The sequence below is a fragment of the Zootoca vivipara genome, chromosome 6, assembly GCF_963506605.1.
Source record: "Zootoca vivipara chromosome 6, rZooViv1.1, whole genome shotgun sequence".
NCBI lineage: Eukaryota > Metazoa > Chordata > Lepidosauria > Squamata > Lacertidae > Zootoca > Zootoca vivipara.
The window spans coordinates 55884384-55901466 of NC_083281.1; the positions used below are offsets into that span (position 1 = coordinate 55884384).

At 45.9% G+C, this 17083-nt stretch overlaps 1 protein-coding gene across 1 annotated transcript; it reads right to left on the minus strand.

Annotated features, from left to right (window-relative positions):
- Positions 1-665: 665 nt before the first annotated feature.
- On the minus strand, positions 666-15479 carry TPPP3 (tubulin polymerization promoting protein family member 3). Its single transcript, XM_035118044.2, has 6 exons — positions 15345-15479; positions 14176-14256; positions 12719-12799; positions 8129-8322; positions 4058-4211; positions 666-2345 (listed from the first exon to the last, which is right to left on the minus strand). Exons 4-6 carry the CDS (start codon positions 8314-8316, stop codon positions 2157-2159), a joined length of 531 nt encoding a protein of 176 aa, XP_034973935.1. The 5' UTR covers positions 8317-8322; positions 12719-12799; positions 14176-14256; positions 15345-15479; the 3' UTR covers positions 666-2156.
- Between the last annotated feature and the right edge of the window lie 1604 nt (positions 15480-17083).

Below are 17083 nucleotides of genomic sequence, written 5' to 3' on the forward strand. Positions count from 1 at the left end.
TCCCAGCCCACAGAAATCTCTGGACTCTGGGAGAGTGGGTGCCTGCAACACTCTTCCTGAAGAGACAGAACACTTAGGGGGCTAGTTACAGGTAGGTAGCCGTGTTGGTCTGGTGTAGTCGAAACAAAATTAAAAAATTCCTTCCAGTAGCACCGTAGAGACCAACTAAGTTTGTCATTGGTATGAGCTTTCGTGTGCATGCACACTTCTTCAGATACACTTAAACAGACTTAGGGGGCTGTTTGCTTTCTCCCCCACCTCAAGGTGAGAGCACTGGGACCACTGGTCCATCAGGCTCCGCATTGTCTATAGTGGTTGGCAGAAATTCTCCAGGATTTCAGACCAAGGGACATTCACAGGCCTCTCTTGAGATGCTGCAGGTTGTTGTTTTTTTAGGTAATGTGCACCGACCTAATTCACACATCCTAAAGTGAAGCACAAACCGAAATACAGCTCTCCTGTGACATTTCCAGGTCTCTAACCATAGAACAGGAAGGAAAATTCATATATTTGAGGAATTTATGCACAAAAATGCATGTACTGTATGAGCGAACTTGCAAAAATGCATTCTCTAAAGAAAAAATTGCTTGCAATTCAGCATGTATATTAGGCTGAATTGTGTACAAATTAAGAAAAATGTGCACTAAAATGCTTAAGAATTATTAAAATGGCTATTTTAAAAAAATCACAAAGGGATGCATGCATGTGCAAAACTTGGAAAAAGGAGAAAATAGGAGAAATCAGAATTGACAGATTCGCCCATCCCTAATCGAGAGTCGGGCATGCTTCAACTGCAGGAGAAGACAACAAAAATCGTTCTATTGAGGTCTGGATCACATTGTAATGTTCCACATGCAGCGGAATTCCAACACACTTGGGATCCCAAGGGCATTATTTTATGTTGAGATGCTCTGACTCAGTAGTCTCTTTACCCAGAACAAGATCTCAGCCCACCACATCAGTTTGTGATATTTTTTTTAAGTCCACATGAAAATGCATTAACATTTTTGTGGAAATTTCTCCCGATACACGTTTGCAAGCACTTACGAAAGCTTGTAGCCAATGTTAATTCTACTCAGAGTAGACCCATTGAAATTAATAACCATTAACTTCGTTGGAGGCAAATACATGCATTTTCCCATTAGTGCAAATTTCTCCTATTATAAATGCATGTTTGTATGCCATTTATCCTAACATGCAAATTTCTGCTGGGCAGTTTCCTCTAATACAATGCGTTTTTAACAGCATTTTCATGAATATATGCATTTATAGACATGTATGTATTTCTTGGCTGGAAAACTCCAAAATTCAGACAGGTGTGAAGTTTGAAGGACGGTCACTATTCAGTGTGGTATTAAACAGATTTGCCTTTACATCTGAAATGAATCAAATTTCTTCCCTGCCCTTCCTGCCCTTTCCCCCTGGGTTTAGCTGTGCCCACAAATGGCATGGTGCCCCCAGCAGATATCCACCTGAGGGAATGTGGTTTTCCACAGGACGAGGAGTTTCCCCACACCTGCATTAAATGTGCAGTGTTTAAAAGGGATCAGTTGCCTTGTCAGCAAGATGATTGTGAGTAGTACTTTTATTTTATATACTGCTTTTCTGATACAATCAAAAGCCGTGAAATGATGCCATGGGAAGCACTGGGATCCCCTGCAAACAGGAAGTAGACACCATCACGAGTTGGAGGAGCAAGGGCTATGAGGAAACGCTGTTAGAAGCCTGGGAACTGTGTGGCAGGGATTGCCATCTTGTTGCCCTGACAGAAGCTTTGTGGCCCTAGAAGCTGCACGACAAATGAAGCTTTCCTTTTATTTCCTCTACGGTGCAGAAGACTCCCATTATTAGCACTAGTGAGGAAAGCAGTGGGGAGGGGGCTGGTTAGAGTGAGGTAAGAGAGACATTTGAGCTGTAGAGGCCTTTGGTGGGCTGCGCAGGCGGGTGCCGCAGATAAAAGTCTGAGTTTGTGTAACATTGGGAAGCGAGGTGCGTGGCCGGGTCACACTGCAGCTGCGTAAACCATTCGAGGACAGGCACCCCTTCCAGCTATTGCTCTGGGGCTGGAGTGAGGCCGAGCAGAGCCGAACCCCCACGAGGGCAAGGGGGCGTGTCATTAGGGTGGCCCTTCCTTCAAACGGGTGCGGCAGCCGCTCCTATTTCTTCACTTTGGCATCGTAAGTGCCGGCATGCTTGTAGGCCGACACGTACCCACTGTTGTCCACAATGTTCTCCCGTCCGCTCTTGCCTTTCCCCTTCCCGCTCTCGTCGAAACGTTCCTTGTGGGAGCCTGTGTACTTGGACGTGTCGGTGAGCCTCTCCACTGCGCCCACAGCCTTGGCTTTCTGCCAATCACAAAAACAAGGGGGGGGGGGGTCAGAACCATTCTTTGTTCAGCAATGACTACCATCACCCCTACTTTGGAACATGGCCTCCACATCATCTCCACCTCCTTTACCATAGCTGCCAAGTCTCCCGTTTCCCCCGGGAAATCCCCGTTTTTCCAGCTGTTCCTAGCTGAAAAAACAATTTTTTTGTTTTTCCCCGGTTTATTCTGGCGCGGCGGCCATTTTGGAACTGGGCGGAGCATGCTCAGAAGCGACTTTTGATGCTGCTCTGCCCAGTTCCAAAATGGCTGCAGTGCGACTTCTGGCGCGGCAGCCATTTTGGAACTGGGCAAAGCAGCATCAAAAGTCACTTCTGAGCATGCTCTGCCCAGTTCCAAAATGGCGGCAGCGCTACTTCCGGTCTGCTATTTCCAGCTCGGTCCCTTATTTTTCTGACAGCAACTTGGCAGGTATGTCCTTTACTATCTACTATGCAATAATAGGAGGAGGAGCTGCTTTGTACCAAGTCCAACCACTGGCACATAGAGTACCACTGGCTTTACTCCAGCATTGTAGGCAGCGGTCTTCCCCAGTCTTGCAATTTGGAGACTTCTTCAACTGGCACCTAAGAGCCCTCCTGGATCAGACCAAAGGCCTATCCAGCTCCGCACCCTCTACTCACAATGGTCAATGTTATTTTTGTAGGAAGCCCACAAGCAGGACATGAGCCCAATAGTGCTCTGCCGGAGACTGGCCTTCAGAGGCACACTGGCTCTGACACCTGAGGGAACATAGCAATCATGATCGGTAAGTCTTATTCTCAATGATTTTGTCAATCCTCCATGAGGGCTGCAGGTATTAAACCTGGGGCCTCCCATAGGAAAAAAGCAGGAGCTGTATTGGTTGGGGGTGCTTAAGGAATTCAATTTCCATGAGTTCCAAAGCAGACTGACCTGATCCATACCTGCTGTACTATTGTAAAGACTGGAACATAGTTATCCACCCTATTTTACACTTCTTTGAATTTTGTGATAAAGTTCCCAGCTCAGAAAACGAAACAAAATGCATTAAAATGCATATTAAAATGTGTACAGTACTTTTCTTCTAGGAAAATGGTGCTGGTACTTCATTCCCTTGAGTACCCCCCAGAAAAAAAGCCCTGGGCTGTACACAAATACATACAATGAGATAAAAGATGTATATAAATGTACATTTTATGATAAATTGTGCATTGAAATATTAAACACAAAATTCCATTCTGCTTTCTTTGTTGCTGGTTAATGGGATAGAAGAGGTTCATAAACAATCACTTGTGGAATTGGAAAAGGACTGATCCGTCCAGAAGTACTGAGAGTGAGTTAAGCCCTACCATACAAGAAAGCTGCAATTCACTACCAGATTGCACACTTTGCCTACAGACATTTCCTGGTCCAATTCACAGAATCTCCAGGTAAGGCTGGGAAACTCCTCGGTCAGAAACTCTGGAGACCTTCTCCTAGGCAGTGGAGTTCAGGTGGGGAACCTGCGGTCTCCAGTTGTCGCTGGTTTACAACACACATCATCCCAGGCCATGCTGGCTGGCGCTGATGGGAATTGGAGTTCAGCAACACCTGGAAGGCCACCGGCTCCCCATCCCTGTCCTAGACCCAACCTGGCCTGCTTCTGGAGCCTTGGATTCCCACCAGGAGTCTGTTCTGCCTCTTTCTCCAGCACTGGCAGCAGCTACTCACAGTGACGCCCACGTTAGTCGGTTCTTTGCCTGCCACCAGCTGGCAGATGGATTCATACGCTTCCTCTTTGCCTTTGTCCTTAAACCTCTTTGGGGCCAGCTCCTCCAAGGCCTTCTTGAACTCCTCATAGTTTATGACTCTGGCCGTCTTCCCTCTGGAACAGAAGAGGCACAATGGACTCAGGAGCCAAATCGCAATCACCTTTGCCCCTCTGACACATACACTGGGGGTGGGGAACCTTCTTCAGTCTGAGGGCCACATTTCCTTCTAGGCAACTTCTAAGGGACAATAGGTCAGTGATAAGTGGGGCCAGACGCAAAAGAGGGCAGGGGAATGAATACAAATTCTACCTTCGTATGGTAGGCTTGTTTCAGTACACATTCACCCCCCTTAACCATCTCCTTCCAGGCAACCCCGAAGCATTATCAGAGTTCAAGCACACATTCCTGCCAAGCAAAAGCATGCAAGGAGGGTGGCCTGGCTCCCAGTTGTAGAAGGACAAGAACTTGCAAGTTTCTTCCATTGTTTAGCTGGGATTTGGTTCCGGGCAATTTCTACCACTCAATCTATTCCTGCTCTCCTGCACAAGTCCGCTTCATCTTTTACATGACCTCCCTTCAGATATTTGAAGACTGCTATCATGTCTCCTCTTAATCTCCTCTTATCTGGGCTAAACATACCCAGCTCTATCCTGGGTGTCAACTTCTGGACAAGCTCTAGCTTGTCAACGTCCTTCTTTAAGTTGTGTCATACAGAAGTGGACATGGTACTCCAGATGTGCTGTGACCATTGCAGACTAGAGTCCACTTCATCCGATGTAGTCAGGCCAGGCCAGACTATAGTCCACAAAAGCTTATGCCGTAATGAAACTGTTAGTCTTTAAGGCAGGCATCCCCAAACTGCGGCCCTCCAGATGTTTTGGCCTACAACTCCCAAGATCCCTAGCTAACAGGACCAGTGGCCGGGGAAGATGGGAATTGTAGTCCAAAACATCTGGAGGGCCGAAGTTTGGGGATGCCTGCTTTAAGGTGCCACAAGAATCTTTGTTGCTTTTAAAGAAAGAGACTAAGATTGTGTACACATTGCCAACTTAAAACACAGCTAGGTCGTTCTCAATTCAGACTGAAGTTGGTTTGGAGTGTGTACGCAACTTAACATGGGTCTACATCTCTGAAAATCTTGATATATACCAGCTAACTAGCTAGATCAGTGTTTCCCAACTAGTGTGCCTCCAGATGTTTTGGGACTACAACTCCCATCATCCCTAGCTAGCAAGACCAGTGGTCAGGAATTATGGGAGTTGTAGTTCCAAAACATCTGGAGGCACACTGGTTGGGAAACACTGAGCTAGATTAACTGAAACATTTGTTTTTAGAGACTGGGTAGTTGGTGGCAACACCTATCGGTGCTGAACACTGGCAGCTTCTGCAGGAAACTGACAGAAATTGTCTTTTTGAGGCCTCAACCCCCAGAGAGAAAAGGTATGTTTGGAATGACTACAACAAAGGTGCTTCCAAACCAGGCCCACTATCCTACAAGTACCTGTCTTCACCCTGATTTTCTACATGCAGGGAAATATTGGGTGTGTGTGAGAGAGCACTCAGATATGCAATTCTTCATTTGTGGCTTTAAGTGACACCACCCAGAAAATAGCTTTACTGTTTGATTCTGTTGCCTGCATAAACCAGAGGCAGGGGAGCTTTTCCAAGCTGGAAGTCTACAGTACATTCCCTCCAAGGTAACCTTTTGGGGCCCACATGCCAGTGGTGGGCAGAGCTAGAAGCAAAAGAGGGTGGAGCAATGGACATTGATTTTAACTTTTTGTACAGCAGGCTTGTTTCTACACAGACTCACACACACAGTTCCCTGCCTCCACCCCCCATCCAGACAAGCACAAGTCGTCATCTGAGTTGCAGGACGCATTCTAGCCAAGCAAAAGCAGTCCAGGAGGGCGCAAAGCAAGGCTGGAGAGGGGGGTGGCCTGAGGAGAGTCTTGTGAGCCAGAGAGACTTGGAGGCCACATTCAGCTTCCCCATCCCTGGTATAAGCTGTCCTTGAGTTTTGACCAGACTCGAGCTGAGAACAGGTGACACGCATGCCAACAGCTTTCCCCAAACCACTAACTGCACCCAGTCCACACACCTCTGAGATATGGGGCTTCTGGTGTATCTATATCTCATTTTCCTTCAGAAGCTGGGCTTGCCCTGAGGTCACAAGTCTCCAACCTAGGATCAAACTACATATTACACTTGTGGTGTGCCGCTATGACTGTTGTTTTTTTGTTAAATTAATTTATAGCTGCAGAGGGGCCTTACTGCAAGCCCAGAGGTTAGGTCTATCACTTCTCTCCCCAACTGTGATCCCACCAATATTTTTTTTTAAAAAAAATCCCCTTCCCAGCATTACTACAAAGCTTTAAAAAGTCCAATTGGTGGCAATGGAAACTTTTTAGTAAGCCATATGTCTTACTAAAGGAGGGATATTGGGAAGGTGGGAGGAATCACAGCTGAAGAGGGAAAGGATATATCTGGTGGGCTGGCCCAGCTCATCTCTCTCTTTCTCTCCCCCCCCCCAAATTAAACTGTAGCTGTTGCTGCTGCTGCAGCCAAAGTGCTTTCCATTACAAGAGAGTTACACTAGCAGCAGTCAATAGCTGTTTTTTGTTTTTTTGTTTTTTTTGTTTTGCCAGGACCAAAGGCTTAATTTCTCAAACAGCAGCTGACATGGAGCAGTTCAACAGTACAAACAAAAGTGTTCCTGCCAATATTGCTGAATCAAACCGGGACGGCACCATTGAGCAATGCATGCTCAGTCTCCCCAGAAGCACAGATGTGAAACACAACAATGCCAAACTAAAGCTGGCATTGAGCCAAAGAAGCTGTGTGTGTGTGTGTGTGTGTGTGTGTGTGTGTGTGTGTGTGTGTGTGTGTCTTTTTAAGCTGGTGCTTGGCATTGACACAGAAAGCTAAGCCTCTTTTTTGTCGGGTGGACTGTTTTCTGCTAGGTTTGAAGTCTGGCTACAGACATAGTTTTTGAACATGTGCAGAGTTTCTGCCCCTTGTCGCCAGTAATGCAAGTCATCTGGAAAATTATGTATTGGAGTAAAGAAGAAAAATTCACTGCCCTTAATCAATTGAGATCTGGTTTATCTATTTTACTTATATTTAGTAAACAGATAAACATGTGCTGTGTTATTTTTACAAGCGTGTTATAAAAATACCTCAAACATTTTTTCCAGAAGTCAAAAAATAGATTACGAAAGTATTTGATTAAAGTTGTAAACCTAAGCATGTTACCCCTAGGGGATAAGCACCATTGAGCACAATGGGATTTCCTTCCTAGTCAACATGCATAAAATTGTGCTGTAAGTATTTGACTTGAGGGGGGCGGGGTTCAACAGGGCATAAGAAGTTGCCTTATATCAAGTTAGACTATTGAGTACACGTAGCTCAGTGTTGTTTATGAATTTTGCGAGGTGGGGGGTAGTAATGCTATGGGACCTCTTCAACTTGGCAAAGCTTATATAGGCTTCCTCGCGAGAAAAGGGAAAACTTGGCAGCTATGACACACACACACATCTATGCACATTCTGTATAGCATACATAGGATGTATATTTCTTTCTGGAGGTGGTTGAAATGACCACAATGGTTGTAACAGCAAATAAAATTGAAATTGACATAGCTCAGGGCCTCAGCATGTCTTAATGAGGCCTTGCTTGGTAGGCATTTTTGTGACCTATATTAAAACAGAAAATATGAATGGAAGTCTGGGAAAGGGCTGTAGCTCCGTGGAAGAGCATCTGCTTTGCATGCAGAAGGTCGCAGGTTCAATCCCCAACATCTGAGGCAGGTATGGGAGGGAAAGCTGCCTGTTAGGGTACCAAGGATCTGATTTAATATAATGTTCCTATGAATTAGTTAACTGGGCTCTTGCTTCCAGGGTCAGGGCTTCAGCGCTATGGCAAAGACTTGCCCACGGGTTTGAGTCCCACCCGAGTCTCCTCGTTTTTATAAATTAAGAACCAACACGAAGCAGAACCAGAAGGAAGTGAGATGGAAGCAGGCACTTACTTCACCTTGCTGAAGACAATGTCCACATCTGTGCTGGTGACCCCTTTTCCATCGGTTACTTTGCAATCCTTACAGAGTTTGGCCCAGTTCTTGCCATTCATTTCTTGCCCTGTAGCTTTGGTGTCGCCGTAGATGGCAAACTTCCGGAAGCTCTCCTCCAATGAAGCCATGTCTGTGCTCTCAGCCATGATGTTCTGTAAAACACACAGGCGGCTGCTCAGATCCAAGCAACAGGCATGGCATGTGCCATCATGTATACAGTTCCTAAAGCTCCGCTAGACATTTCCCCCTACCTAGGGATGGTGGAATCTGTCAGTTTCATTTTTTCCTCATTTATCGTTTTTTCCAAACTCGCCACATTTTGACAGCAACAGTTTGCAATTTTTATTTAAAGGGGGTGGGGTGGGGTGGGTGGGAGAGTCCTTAGGAAAATTCACCAGCATCTTAGGTCAACTTTCTCCTTATACACATTTTTGCAAAGTAAATTCCCCATATATAATGCATTTTTATATCTTGCTTTCAGTAATGTATGTATTTATATGAACACTTTAGTATATGCATTATAGTACACACTACTTGATGCTAACTCATCGGTTTGACTCCATCCCTGGAGGCAGGATCCATTGTCTCTCAAGACAGACAGATGCCAACCACTTGGCTAGAGAACTGCATTGCAAAATCTGGAGAACTGCACATTTCCAAAGGATTGCCTGCGTTTCAGTTCACAAATTGTTTTAGAAAGTGTGAATTAGAAAAATCCACATTGAAATGCAAAGTAAATTGGGTTTCTCCCTGAGCTCCATTGTTGGTCTTAGTGCACTGTCTGAACAGATTTCTTGGTCCCTGAGATAAATCAGGGCATCATAGATATCAGGGCATCACCTTCTCAAACCTTCTGTAGAAGCTACTGGCTTTTTCAGATTTATCATAAACTTTCCGCCTACTTCTGAAGTTCAGTATGTGAGCACCATTGTTGTCATAACCAAAAAAAACCAGCACATGGACAAGAGGAAAGTGCAGTATGTTAAGGAAAATTGCTTTGCAAAAAATGTGTGTTGTAGGCAAAAAAGTGTCTTTTAGGAGATGTCTTCACATGATGAATTCTCATGAGATTTCTTCCCAAGTTTTTCAATTAAGTTTTGCAATTATCATTCTATGCAAATGTGGAGAACTAAACTTAAGATTAGAAAAATGAGGAAACAAGGGGAACCAAAATGGACAGATTTGCCCATGCCTAGCAAGAGCAGACCTATCTTCTCAGCAAACGCCCTGGCTTGCCCTGTGTCAATGCCAGCGCTAACTGAAATTTCCCCGCACAATTATTAACTCAATCCACTGCTACTTTGGGGGAACGCTGTCCATTTCTCACGGACATTTACCCTTAGCTACCCCCTTGCTCAGGCTCTCTGCCAAGATCCACCCATGCCCGGGGCAGGCTATTAGGGCACTAGCCAGCCTGGGGGGCCTGCCAGGTCCAGGATCTTAGTTACGGCCTGACATTAAACAAAAACAGGCATGTGGGCTTGGCTGCTGGGGCGGCCACAGTTTGTGTTGCCTGGCGACGGTTGCTAAGGGCGGGTTGTGCTACTTGGACGTGGTTGCTCTGGGGAGGATAGTGTGGATTAGCAAATGTACTTAACTCCACACTAACGGACATAGACATGCGTGTGAACTTTTTCCCCTTTCTCTCTCTCCTTAAAATTTCTCCTCTGCTGGATGAAGGTACAGTATCTCCTGGAAAGGAGCAGTGGAGCTGCAGGCCCTAGCCAACAGAAATCACAGCCACACTTGGATGGACCTGAATCTGCATGCACAGAAATACACAGCAGCAGGTGTACTGGGTGCACAACTGCCCCCAAAAAAGGGCCCAAATTATGCAGGTTTAGCCATTTGGAAAACTGCAATAACATGCGGGCATATTAAACTATGGCTTTTTAAACTATGGGAGGGGGGGTTATTTCTGTTTGTTTGTAACTATGTCGTGTATTTTGTGTTTTTATCTTGCAATCTGCCCTGTGATCCTCGGATGAAGGGTGGTATAGAAATTTAATAAATAATAATAAATTAAAGGATGATAATAATGTACAGCTGTGTACCTATCCAATTGCAGAATCCTTGATTTTGCAAATGTGGAGAACTAAACTCAGTCAGTGTACCTTGGTCACTGTGCTTTACCCCTGAGGCACACGCATGGTAACCCATGTGAATAGCCACTCATAATTGAACTTTTTTAAATTATTTGACGCAACCCGCATCCAAGAAGCTTGAAGCTCAAACCTGTATGTGTTTTCCCCAAATGTGCATCATTTCATACTTTACTTACATTGAACCTTACACTCCCCAAAAGGCTAGTTTGAAGTCTCCCTCTCCAGCAGGAGCTTTGTGCATGTCTTACATTTTAATGTTATAAATTTATTTTATGTTTTAAACCGCTACATTGTATGATTGAAAGTTTCCCTTTTATTCTGTATCGTCCTTTGTAAAGGCCTTTGGCTATACGCAATAAAACTGACTGACAGACATGTTCTATAATAGATGCCCCTTTGACTGAGATTTAGGTTGACAGCAACCTGTGGGCCGCACAATTTGTCTCCCTGGCATGCAGAAGTAGAGAAGTGTGCACAGGTGAGCAAAGCAAACGGCGCATTTTCTCACTTTTCACACAAAAATTGAGCCGCATGCACCTAAGATTGGCTGCGACTCCCTTACTCACATAGGAGCCCTGATTGGTTGTGAGTCAAAGTCGCAGCCAATCAGGGATCTTCTGCTAGACAGGGACTCACAGCCTATCAGAACTCCCTGGTACACGTCCCTGTGTGTTTACGGATAAATGCTCTATCTGCAGTTTGCTCTCAGAGGGCATCTGTCTGCCCCCACAATCAAGAGACAAAGCACACAAAGAGCTGCACTTTAAGGACACCCTCTTGCCCTTCACACTTTACATGTTTACTGTGGGCAACGTCAGTTGTAGCCACAGCAAACATGATTGACACGTAAATCGTGAAGCGCCCAGGTAGAGGGCAGCAGCTCTTAATCCCTGTATTTATTTAATGTATTTATTTAAAAACCAACCCTGCCTTTCCACAGTTGCTCAAGGTATGTATGGATTCTTTCACCATTTGGCCAACGCCTAACTAAGTCATTATGCTTGGCTTGCTAGTTGCGTCCTCTTCAGAGATCTTAGCTACACAAATACACACATACAAAACTAAGGTGGGCAACACAGAACCTATCTAAACAACCATCTGGTTCAATTCAGACAAGATATCACATCCATAGTTTGTGCTGACTGTAGTTTAGAACCTAAACCACCGTTTCTACTTCCAAAGCTACAACAATTAAACTCGTCTGCTTTCATTTCATGCATTCAGTCCTACCCAGAAGGTCCAGCACACTCTCAAGGCATGGCAAAGGATCAGGGATGATGGGAGTTGGTGTCCAATAATATCTGGAAAGCAAGAGGTTCACCAACCCTGCTATACAGTTCCCGGCACACTCTGCTTCTGTACCTGGTACTACTAGAAGTGAAACCCTAAAGAAATGGCAACCTTTGAGGAAAAGGAAATATCTGTCATAGCAAAGCCCACCACTGATTCTTCTTCTGCATGGCTGCAAATTTAAGTGGCATCAACAGTTGGCGTGATAGGGTCAGTTCAAGTTAAAGAAAGGACCCCACAGGAGCTGCAAAAGTCAAAGGTATATCAGAGCTCAACCAGTGAACATCTAACTCCTCAGTTGGGATGCTCAAGAATTTTATCCATTCTGCATTTTTAAGGAACTGGCCTGGCCTGCACTTCTTAGACAGAGGGTTCTTCCAAGCTGGTGTTTTTTCCAGGGTGTATTTGCAACATGTCATTGATGTAGAAATAGTGCTGGCTTTATACTGGAATATCCAAACATCGTTCCTCTTTTTTAGTTGCTCTGTGAATATTCCCCAATGGGCCCTTGGAACTCTTGCCAGGCACACCCCCTCCTCAACCACACCCCTGTTTCCAGGCCACACTCCTCACTAGCCCTACTTCACACCCTCCTTAAGTTTCTGCCTGCCTGGAATGTGTACTTGACTGCCTCTTGCATGCCTGGATGGAAGTTAGAGGTGGCTGAATAAGTACAGTATGTGCAAAAATTAGCCTAATGTACAAAGGTAAAATGCACATTCATTGCTCCACCCACATTTGCTTCTGGCGCCTCCCACCACTGGAATGGAACCTTCAGAAGGTTGCCCAGGTGAACATGTGGTCCTTGGTCTGAAAAAGATTACCCATGCACCCTTTAACCCCTGCTGTGGTCCCAGCTGGAATCAGACCCCCAGCAACTGCTATTTGCAATAGGAAGAAAGCTCCCACTGACTCAAATAGGAGTTTTCCTCTCATTCCAAACAACAGGGGATGCAGACAGAGGGTTAAAACTCGCTTCCCTCCACACCGTGGTTCTGATTTGGCTCCCCCTGCTCCGACCCCACACTGGCTACTTAGTGTAAAGCAGCTATCCCCAACCTGGTGCTCTTCAGATGTTTTGGACTACAATCCTTGTCCATTGGTGGGGATTGGGGGGGGAATTTGATTTAGACTGTATTTAAAGCATACTTACCAAATCACTTCAAAGCAGTACGTGAACACAGCTATCCTTCAAAATTCACACTTCTATGAATTTCGCAAAGCAATTCTCCACCTATGTAATGTGTACAAAAATGTGTATACTGTAGTAAGCGTGCATATAAATGCAAAGATCAGTGAAAATACCAATCATAAAGGCATGTTAGGCAAAATTACGAAAAATGAGCATATTAGAATAAATTTGCACTAAAACGCTGATAAGCTGTTGTGGAAATGTGGAAAACCTGACTGGAAAAATGAGAAACCAAGAAAAACAGAAATTGACAAATTCACCCATCTCTCGGGGGTCTTCCCAAAGGGCTTTCGCACAGAAGATGGAGCAGTCTTGTGCACTGTTGCTTCAGAGTGCAGAGCACAAACTAATGGGTGGAAATTGCAGGAAAACATATTCCAGATAAACCTCTGAGAAAGAGCTGTCCAGCAATGGGACAGGCTGCCTTGGGAGGTGGTAGGCTCTCCTTTGCTGGGATCCATCCATCTTAGTGCTGTCTCCACTGACTGGCAGTGGCTCTTTTTGGCTTCAGACCAGAGTCACTCCCAGTCCTACCTGGAGATACCAGGGAGTGACCCAAAGACCTTCAGCGTGCAAGGTTCTATCACTGAACTACAGCCAGCTTGTCTGATGCAGTTTTCTATTCTGCCAGTTCAGCTGAACTGCTATACGCAGAAGCCTGAGAAATGATATCACTAAGTCAGAACAATGCCAGCGGCACTCAAAGGAGAGCATCTCACTGGCCGCTTTTCTGCAAGCACGTAAATTCAGACATACGCAAGACCAGAGGGCTAAAGACACAGTTGTGCATGATGCCAAAAGCACCTCTGTAAAACATCTCTCGGGCTTTTTGTGTGCATATGTGATTCTCAACATCCAAAACAAAAATCAGAAGAGTCACTTTTAGAAGCTGTATACCAAGTCAAACAATTTGTCCATCCCACCCACTATTGTTTACTACTTTGACTGGCAGTGGATCTGCAGGGTCTCAAAAGTATGTTTTTAAGTATGTTTAATTCATAATTTGAATGTTATATATATATATTTTTGGTAAACCACTTAGAGGTTTTTGTACAATCAAGCATTATAGAAATGTTTTTAAATAAATAAATAAAAATCCATGCAACCTGAACCTTTAATTGGAGATGCCGGGGATTGATCCTGGGAAACTGCTGCATGCATCTATTTGTGATTGTCACTAACGTTTAAACTGAGCAGACGTTACAGTCCAAGATGGACAAGAGGAAATCCCTAACTTGCCATTTTGTGCCTATTGGTCTGTGCTGGGATTCTCCTGGAGGTTACTGAACTAGATGAGGATCCAGTTTTAATCATGCTTAAAGGAGACCCATTGATTTCGGTGTGTCTGCTCTAAGCACAAGCAAGTCTGGATTCAACCCTGCATTTCTAAGCAAGAATGCACACACAAGATTCCTTACCTCAGGTTAGTTAGGTTTCAACAGTTAAGAGGTCCTGGGTTGCAAATTTTAAAATACATCAGCAGATGATGGGAGGAGATTCTAGAAAAGAACAGAGCGGAAGGTAGACAAAGCACGACCAATGTCAACTCACCCATGTTCTATGCAAAAAGAGATGGGGGGGAATCAATTTAAGGCATCAGGTCCCCCCCCCAAAAAAGGAACAACCACAAAGGAAAAAAGGCTGCAGTTCAAACACACTTTTCCGGGAATAAGTCCCACTGAACTCAGTGCAGCTTATTTCTGACATGCAAAATTATTTGTTATGCAAAAAAAAAAATGAATTCCACTGGGGGGAAATAAACAGAGAGCGCTATCTTCTGCTTTCTATTCTACAATGCTATTAACAACATGCATACCCTGGAACAACTAAGGAGCACCTAAAAGAAGCTTTATAGAGAGTCATGGGTGGATCTGCCGACTCAAGGTATGTGGTGCAGATCTAGTGAGTCAAATATTCATCAAAACACAGCTGATGCCAAGCTAATTCCTCCATTTCCAGGTTTGCAGACACAACACAGGGATTCCTAACAGGGATTGCTCCCTTTGACAAGCTGCCCATTCTCACAATCTGGTTAGTTAAACAAGCAGGGGAAGGAGGGTTTACCCAGTACAATATTTATATTATACATGCATTATTCCGAATTAGTTAGTCTGGAGCCAAGTGACGTCATCGCCTTGGGTGCAATGCTGAAAAACAGAGGGAGACCCCTCCACAAACACCCGCCTGGAAGCGGCACCCCTTGAAGACCCTGCGACCGCAAACATCAAGCAACAGCCTCGCGGCTGTTGTTTACGTGGAAGTAAATAAATCCCATTGAAGTCACTGGGACACCCTCCCGAGTATGCATATAGAGAATCGGGATTGCAACCTTAGCATAGTGATGGGAATAAACGAAGGGATCGTCGGAGGTACATTGACTGAGAGGAAGGGAAGGAGCGGAATGCAAAGGCTTGGTCAGCATGCCTAGTGGGTGGCTGCAGGAGGAATGGAGAGACGGGGGTTCCCCAAGCCTTCGGCTGCAAGAAGCTTGCATTGTCCACGGGGGTAAGGATACCCCGGTTCCTCCTTACCCCACTCCGGATCCCCCTCGCCTGGCTACGCCTTACCCCCCGCGCGCGCTCCTTACCCTGCTTGCCTTCCACTACGCTGCGCCTTGCAAAAAAAAGGGGGAGAAAACCACCCCTCTGGCTCTGGGAGACGCGCCGCTGCCGTCCGGGCGAGGCTCGGCTGTTGATTCCCGTCTCCATAGAGACCCCAGTGACACAGCGCGGGGAGGGAATAGGAAGCGGCGGCGGGGGGGGCGTGCAAAAGTGAGGAAGAGCCAAGACACCTCCCTCCGGGGAAGAGGGAGGCGCAGGCGCGCTGGGCAGCCCCTCCGCCCGCCCCAACGTGGGCCTGGCGCCAAATGGGCCATTAGTGCGACGGTGGATGATGCTGAGAGCCTGGGATTGCTGCTGCTGCTGCCTCCGGAACATTAGCGGGGAATAAATGGATGGCAGAGGGGGGGGGGGCGACGCAGCAGGAGAGAGAGATGCTTGTGTCATCCTGAAGTTCTCAGCAACCTTTTTCTGCGCGCCCCTCTTTTCCCAAAGCGAGAAGCTTTGCCCAAAGTCTAAGACCTACGCCTCCGCCTGTGCCAATAGACCCTGAGCCCTTGAATTGTAGAGTTGGAAGGGACCCCAAGGGTCATCTAGTCTAACCCCCTGCAATGCAAGAATCTCAACTAAAGCATCCAGGACAGACAGCCACCAAAACTCTGCTTGAAATCCTCCAAGGAAGGAGAGTTCACTACTTGTGAACACTTCTTGTGTTTTGTTCCACTGTCAAACAGCTCTTACTGCCAGAAACTTCTTCCTCCTTTCTTGTAACTTGAATCCATTGGTTTGGGCCTTAGATTCCAGAGCAGGAGAAATCAGGTTTGCTCCATCTTCCATGTGACAGCCCTTTAAGATATTTGAAGATGGCTATCCTATCTCCGCTCAGTCTCCTCTTTAACAAGCGAAACATACCCAACTTTCTCAACCATGCCGAATATGGCTTGGCTTCCAGACTCTTGGTCATCTAACTCTGTGACTGTCAGTGGCCCTCCAGGGTTTCAGGTGGGAGAGACATTCTCAGGCCTACCTAGCGATGCCTGGGTTTGAACCTGGAGCCATCTACATGCTCTGCCACTGAGCTCTAAGGAGCTCTAAGCTCCTCTAAGGAAAGCAAGTGATTGCATGCATATCTTGCCCCCCCCCCAGCCATGGCAAGGTTTATAATGCAGTGGTAGAGCATCTACTTTGCAGGCAGAAGGTCCGAGGTTTCATCCCAGGTAAGGCTGGGAGAGATCCCTGCTTGAAATCATGAAGAGCCACTACCAGTCCAAGTGGACAATACTGAGCTCGATAGACCAAAGGTCTGGCTGAGTAGAGGTCGAGGACAGCTTTCTATGACATACAATTAAAGCCCATGGCTTCCAGTGACAGAGCCCCCCCCCCCACTGACTAGTTGTAAGGGGGCAGGCAAGTGGGGGCAGGCTGAAGACAGGCAATATGCCACGTTTGCCCTGGTAGTGGGTCAGCCTGCATTCGACTTCAATGAGACTTCGATTCATCTGCCCTTGTAGGCAGGAGACCTTTTTCAACACAAGGGCCACATTCCCCAGTAAGCAACCTCCTAGGGGCCATATACCAGTGGTGGGTGGGTGGGGCCAGGTAGAGCAACGGGTGTGGCTTCTTTGTTCAACAGGTCACATTATAAATTATAATAATAATTTATTACTTATACCCTGCCCATCTGGCCAGGCCTCCCCAGCCACTCTGGGTGGCTCCCAACAAAATACTAAAAACAGGATAAAGCATCAAACACTGAAAACTTCCCTAA

Coding starts and splice junctions, on each gene's coding strand:
- TPPP3 (XM_035118044.2), bottom strand. CDS start 8,316: ATGGCTGAGAGCACAGACATGGCTTCATTGGAGGAGAGCTTCCGGAAG. Junction 4,212..8,128: donor ATTGTCTTCAGCAAGGTGAA/GTAAGTGCCTGC, acceptor CTTCTGTTCCAG/AGGGAAGACGGCCAGAGTCA. Junction 2,346..4,057: donor CGACTAACGTGGGCGTCACT/GTGAGTAGCTGC, acceptor TGTGATTGGCAG/AAAGCCAAGGCTGTGGGCGC.